The sequence below is a fragment of the Papaver somniferum genome, chromosome 3 (genome assembly GCF_003573695.1).
Source record: "Papaver somniferum cultivar HN1 chromosome 3, ASM357369v1, whole genome shotgun sequence".
In the NCBI taxonomy this organism is placed as follows: domain Eukaryota; kingdom Viridiplantae; phylum Streptophyta; class Magnoliopsida; order Ranunculales; family Papaveraceae; genus Papaver; species Papaver somniferum.
Genome location: NC_039360.1, coordinates 126,286,126 through 126,292,765, shown reverse-complemented (window position 1 = coordinate 126,292,765; position 6,640 = coordinate 126,286,126). Strand labels below are relative to the sequence as shown.

Genomic DNA, 6,640 nt, shown 5'->3' with positions numbered 1-6,640 from the left:
ATATCACAGTCTGACGGGCTTTGATTGTATCAACTAATTGTTATTGTAAATCCATAGTAAATTTAGAATAGATAATCACCAACAACAGTTTAAACGTATGTGAAGTTCTCTCCAAATATTTGATATATCGTGACACATAAATCATAAATCCTATTCGATATTACTGATAAATAAAATAAAATCCTATTTGGTATTTCATGTGATATCACAACTTATATCTTGATAAAATCGCACAACTCTATCAAGCATCTGTGTATGGTAAAAAATTAGACAATGTTAATGGATTAGACTCAAAACGTACGTATTTATCCATGAACCTCTGTATTATCTATGTGCCAGTGCTTGCAGGATGGAGCTGATGGAATATTGTTTGTTACACGTTTCATGAGTGATTAATATATGAAAAAATTAAGAAAATCTTAGAAGATTAATTCAAAATTTCAAATTTAGGTTGCTTCTAAAATGGATCTGGTGGTGGCAACTCCATTCTTTCATGATCAATAACATCGACCGTAACATCAAGGTATTAGTTGGTGAAGGAAATTTTTAAGTTTTCATGATCGAGTTTACCTCTTGGGATTCTTGAAGGTGGTCACCGTAAGGTTTTGCTGCAAATACGCTGAGCAATTGTCCTTTTTGGACGTAGTTTTCTAATTAGCAAAATTGCTTTATTCTTAAACATAATAAAATTTATTTATTGTTCACAATTATTTTCACGGCTTGCCCTTTTATCCTTCAAAATAGATTTCCTTTCACAGCTTGCACTATGAGACAAAGAACAACCGGAAGCAACGACTTCAACATCTTTCCATTTGGAGGTCTGTTCAACAATCCCACAGTTCAATAATTGGAAAAACAAAAGATTAGAAAATTTATAAAGAGTCATTCTAAAATTGAGAGAAGAAACTAATATATTAAAACCAAACTTGATCACTCCCAATAATATTTGCATCTTTTTTCTGGTAAGACTTATACTTGCAGGCAGAGTAACACAGAAATACTTAAAAAAAAGTTAAAAACGATGTATTTCCTGCTTTATTACATACTGTAACTGCAATTGTAGTACTCACAGCAAGTCAAGATTACTGAAAATAATGGAAAGCAGAACAAAAACCCAAAAGAAAAATCTTTAGTACTGAACTTTATTGGTGAACAAAATTCTTTTCTCATGATGATAACTTGAAACACGCATTTAGGAGACTGGACAACAATTAATGCCTCCATTCCACCATTTGTCTGCTTGTTTGTAGATTCTGAATCTGTGCCGCTACAATTAGAAAGCCGCAACTCAACCTTGACAGGTCCGGATTGGTACTGGTATCTGTACCGAATAAATTAAAATAACAAATACACAGTTAATTACAGTCTCATTTGTTCTTAATTAATTTCTTCAAGCAAATTAGACCAACCTCATATATTATTTAAAAGGATGGGTTTCTTTTGGCACTTTTCACAGAATTTGGAATGCGTAATATCATCAGGGATAGGTTGTTACCTTCGGCAGATGGGTTTTGATTCTTCTCCATGCTCTGCAAATAACGAAAAATACAGAATTAGTTTAGGAATAAATTTTAAACAGATTGAGAAAGGAAAGAAAGAACCGCTCGGAAGCAACTAATATAAAACCTATAAAAACTCTGAAAGAACCTTTAAGGGAATTACTTTCAGACATTACTTTACATTTTCCATATGGATATGAGTAGCCTGAGAGTCATTGCATTCCCTACCAACTGATCTATCTTGAAAAGTAGCATCATAAAATAAGCCACATTAAATGATTCCATTCATTGCATTCCCTACCAACTGATCTATCTTGAAAAGTAGCATCATAAAATAAGCCACATTAAATGATTCCATCTTAAGCATCTCTTTCCAAATTTTCTTCAAACCCTCATTATATCATCTGTGAATTGCTATGGCATTGCTAATTTAAACACCGACCGAAAGATACAAAAATTGCCTGAGTAGTGGGGGTTGTGCAAGGCTTGACAAGCCGGCGTAAAAACTATGTTATACTTTTATGAGATACTCTCTAACCGACCTTGTACTTGCTACTGGAAAAGGCTTTGAATATGGATTTGGATTTGGATTTGGAAACATACCAAAGATACTATATTTTAAACCCAACTGAGTAAAACTTAGTTAACAAAAGGAAAATATCAGTACGTCCAACTACACTGATAAAACGTAATCAATAAATAGAATTTACATAAAATTTAGGAAAATTAAGCCATTCCTCATACAGTGGCATCAGGAGCAATTTCAAGTGGTTGACAACTTTCTAGTAAGTGATGCTCTGTCATCAAAAACTCATAATTTCATTTTGTGTATGTCTGGGAAGACTACACTGGTGCATTAGACAAATTCAATGAAAGGGTGGCAATAGCTTATTAAAAAAAGAGAAAGTGAATGAAACCAAACAGTCTTAACACAAACTCTATCTTATCATAAATGGCTGTCAAGAAGGCAAACATACAAAAGAAAAAGTGCATAAACCAAGCTGCATTATTTTCTCATTCTATTTCGTTTCTATAACTGAAAAGACGAGGACATCCAAATACACCACAATCTTTTATTTATCCACTTATAAGTCCGCTACCGAAAGTGATTGTCTATGGACAGAGTCGAGACAGTACAACAAATCGGTTCACACTTCGTGTGATCGTTTATTGATATGAGATCGAGAAAATACAACGACAAGATAACTTGTGTGATTGACAATGGATACAAGATCGAGACAATTCAACAACGAAGTATGATACTTGATAATAGGTTCGTAATAGACGCATTTATGTGTCTATTTTTATCTCGATTTTCTATATTGTTAGTACCCATTTTTGTACTTATTTTGGTATTTTATGACTTTGTAGGTATTTTCGGAAAAATAAACACGTGCGGAGAAATTGGCTCGAAAAGTGGTTCCGGGAGAAAATTAATAAAGGCACCAAAAATATGTGTTAAAGGCACCCCGGAAATATGTCGGAGGCACCCCAGAAAAGTTATATTTTCACCCAAGAAGAATTGCTAAAGGCACCCCTCAGTTGGATAAGGGGCATCCCATTTCCAGAGCAACTACTATTCGCAGACCCATATAGGATAGGGGGATGTCATCTTCTAAAATTTGAATTTCAAATTTGGCGGGAAAAATTAGGTTTAAGCTGCAGATTTAGGGTTGACGATTTGGACCAGTTTCAAGGAGATTCAATCATTGATTTTTATGTGCTCAATGTGATATGGGTATACAATGCGGATTTAGGTGTTTAATTGGACCACAATTGGCTAGATAACCCGGGAGAAAGAAACAGAGGTGAAAAAAGTTACGGGCCCCTGTTGAGTTTATTTTTGGAATTTCAGGTAAGTAGATAAGTTTCCCAAAGATTCTTATCTATCTAAGGAAGAGTTTGGGAGGAGTTGGACAACCCAGAAACGCGTAAATAAGTCGGCAGAGAGATTATTGCCGTGACTTGCACGGAAAGAAAAAAAGAAAAATTAATCGGGATTTTGAGGTTTCTGAAGAGTATAAAAGGTGTTGTCGAGTTCCATAGAAGGGTATTGAAGTTTAGAGAAAGTTAGGTGAAGTTTAGAACACCATAGAGCCGAGAAATCGAAGTTGCAGGAAACCGGGTTCTGCTGCTGTCGCTGAAGAACACGAAGAACATAAGACCCATTAGAACATTCTTTTATTTTACAAAATATCGGTTCTATCGTTTCCTGTAACAGTTCTTATTGCAACAGTTCTCTGTAACAGTCAGTTTGTAACGCCTATAAAACGTTGCGAACTATCTGCTTTATTAGTTTCCTCTTTTTTTCACCCTTTTGAGCTATGAACACCTATTTTGAGCACGTGAATAATATGAGGGGATAAACCCCTTAGTTGAGGCGTACGGAGGAAGCCACTGTTCCATGTAAACTGGTATATTTATATTTTCATTAATTCTTGCAATTTCTTTTATGATTATTTGCATGGAACTAATATTGTTAAATTGATTTTTATTGAATGATTGCGATTCGTTTTGATGGAGGATGCTTAGTTTAATACTTTTTATGTTTCATGCTTGAGTTTACAATTGTTACTTCAAAAATCTACAAGAGTCAATAGATTAGAATCACTTTAAACACAAAGAATTGCATGAATATTGATTAGATTAAATCACTTAATTGGTCAATGGTGGAATCCCGAGTCTTAGTGCTTTTTATAATCTTGATAACAACTTCATCTTAAGTTTTATATTTTAATTTGAGTCTAAAACAAATCTTCACAAGTTCGAGTTGAACGAAGCTTTGTTACCACTTTTTCTACAACGTTAAAAACCACATCAATTTTTGGTGCAGCCGACGCGGTCTTGTTTTTAGGTTTAGTTTTTAGATTTATTTTAGGTTTTGTTTTTGTTTTTGTTTTTAGTTTTATTTTATTTTTTGTTCTATTTTACGTTTTTGGGTATTTCTCTATTTATTACAGGTTTTGGATCAAAAAGAGATTGGAGCAAAGAGGTTGCGATTTGTGATTGACTAAAGACTTGGGATCAAAGTTAGAGGCAAAGCGAAAAGAACGGAAAAGAAGACAATTTTATTTTTTATTCGTTTTTAGGGTTTTTATTATTTTAGGAATTTTTAGAAAACTGTATTAGGGTTTATTTATTATTTTTGTATTTTTTCTTTTCTTTTTTGACTTTTTGGACATTTGGACTTTGGGACATTATTTTTAAACCCTACAGAAGGGTAGTATTAAATATAAACTATTTGCAGAGAAGGACGACAATTACAATATTGTCTCTGCACCTTGGGTTCATACACTGACACAGGAGTCGGTGGCCCGAGTCGACTACAACTGGTACATCCCCGTCTGAAACGGGAGGTGAGATTCTAAACACTCGCGAATCCCCTGTCAGCGGATTATTGTCTTCCTTTGTATGCATATATGTTGAGGAATGAATACGAACTTTAATTTCTTAGTAAAGGGCAAGGCCTGTCCATACAAGATAAGGGTTCGGATCTCATCATCGTTCTCTTCTTTCCCGCCTTAAGAAAACGATACCAAACGCGAACCCAAGCTTAAAATTTTGACTAGAACGAGACCTATAAGGTAACGAGCTTGTAGGAAAGTCGTTCAAAAAGACTGTATTGGGTATTTTGTTAGCCTAACTCGAAGTTCAGGATGATCACTGTAAGTTGAAAGCGCCTCCTTGTAACCCAAGGAAACGTTTTTGTCAAAGAGGTTTGAGTATTAAAACTCCTATGACATTCTCCTACTTCTATTCTACTTACTTTAATTCAGAACTAACTAGAGAGGTTTGCTAAAACTATACCTAGTTGCCTTCGGAAGATTAAAAGTTGATCTAGAAACAATTTAAGTGGAGCCATCATGCTTTTTATTTGCTAGAAATCAGTAGGTTTGATTTGGTTGAGTCAGCCTTGTTTTGTGATTGCTTAGAATGCCTTCTAATTTAGGAAATTTATTTTGTATGCCTGAACGTCGAAGAGACGCTTTAGGTCGATTTATTAGTTCTAAGAATCTCGATTACCTTAATTTCGAAAGTCCGATTTTCGGAGAGTTCGGTTTTGAACGTCCGTCTTTTACTAAGGAGAGAGTCCCTATTACTCTGATAACGCCAGAAATTTCAACTTTGAAAGCTTTGTTGAACCCGACTAGGACTAATCGTCCCTCATGTATCAGGTTAGCGGACACCGAAGCAAATTATGAACTTAAACCTGGGACCATACAGATGCTCCCAATCTTTTTAGGGAAGGAAAATGAAAACCCCTATTTCCATGTTAGGGATTTTGAAGAAATTTGTAGTACCCTAAAAACTAGAGGCTTAGATGATGATGCTTTGAAACTTAGGTTATTCCCATTTTCCCTGAAAGATAAATCTAAATCTTGGCTATATAGTTTGACTTCCGGGTTAATCGAAACATATGAAAAACTTACATCTGCCTTTTTCAACAAGGTTTTCCCTAGGCATAAAACATCGTCTATTAGGACGCAAATCTGCACTTTTACTCAGCAAGAGGGAGAACCCTTGTATAAGTATTTGGAACTGTTCAATGACTTGTTAACACAATGTCCCCATCATGGTTTAGAAAAGGTTAGGCTTGTTCAGATCATTTATGAGGGTTTATATTATCCGACAACAACCATGGTAAAATCTTTGTGTACAGGTGGGTTTGAAAACCAAACAGTTGATGCAGCGATGACATTTTTGAATGACATCGCCGAAAAGACCCAACAATGTTAAAATAGTAGGGAGCCCCAGAAAACAATTCTTCTAGGTAGAGGAAATGTTAATAGGGTAGAAGGAGGCTATGAATCAGATGCCAAAATTGCAGCGATAGCTAAAAGGTTAGAATCTTTAGAATTGGGTCACACTAGTAGTCGAGTGGAGCCTTTTTGAGAATGCCATAATATGGAAGAGCAAGCCAATTCTCTTTATAATAATACTAGATTCGATAACTCTCAGAAGTTCGACCCATATTCAGAATTTATAACCCTGGTTGGAGAAACTATCCGAACCTTTCATGGTCTAAGAGCCAGAGTCAAGGTAGGTTTAGTAATTCTAATGCTCCCCCAGGTTTTGGCTATACTAAGAATCCTTAAGGTCAAACACTGTTCCATAATCAGTCAGGCAAGAAAATCTTAAGT

At 35.1% G+C, this 6,640-nt stretch overlaps 1 protein-coding gene and 1 pseudogene across 5 annotated transcripts; both read right to left on the bottom strand.

Moving 5' to 3' along the window:
* Positions 1–988: 988 nt before the first annotated feature.
* Positions 989–1,805, bottom strand: LOC113361608. Of its 5 annotated transcripts, none has more exons than XR_003365218.1 (3): positions 1,676–1,805; positions 1,496–1,529; positions 989–1,321 (listed from the first exon to the last, which is right to left on the bottom strand). XR_003365218.1 is itself a non-coding variant. In XM_026604798.1 (3 exons), exons 1-3 carry the CDS (start codon positions 1,670–1,672, stop codon positions 1,039–1,041), a joined length of 327 nt encoding a protein of 108 aa, XP_026460583.1. In that variant the 5' UTR covers positions 1,673–1,792; the 3' UTR covers positions 989–1,038. The 5 variants fall into 5 exon arrangements, 2 of the variants coding, with proteins under 2 accessions (XP_026460583.1, XP_026460582.1); XR_003365219.1 differs by having other exon boundaries at positions 1,681–1,780; XR_003365217.1 differs by lacking the exon at positions 1,676–1,805 and adding an exon at positions 1,627–1,648.
* A 4,174-nt stretch (positions 1,806–5,979) lies between these two features.
* LOC113362358 lies at positions 5,980–6,079 on the bottom strand (annotated as a pseudogene).
* Positions 6,080–6,640: the final 561 nt, after the last annotated feature.

What these genes read in the sequence shown, in the direction of transcription:
- LOC113361608 (XM_026604797.1), bottom strand. Translation starts at nt 1,672, where the DNA reads ATGTCTGAAAGTAATTCCCTTAAAG. An exon ending in TGAAAGTAATTCCCTTAAAG is followed by an intron (nt 1,530 to 1,647) that starts GTTCTTTCAGAG and finishes CGTTATTTGCAG; the next exon opens with AGCATGGAGAAGAATCAAAA. An exon ending in TCAAAACCCATCTGCCGAAG is followed by an intron (nt 1,322 to 1,495) that starts GTAACAACCTAT and finishes TATTCGGTACAG; the next exon opens with ATACCAGTACCAATCCGGAC.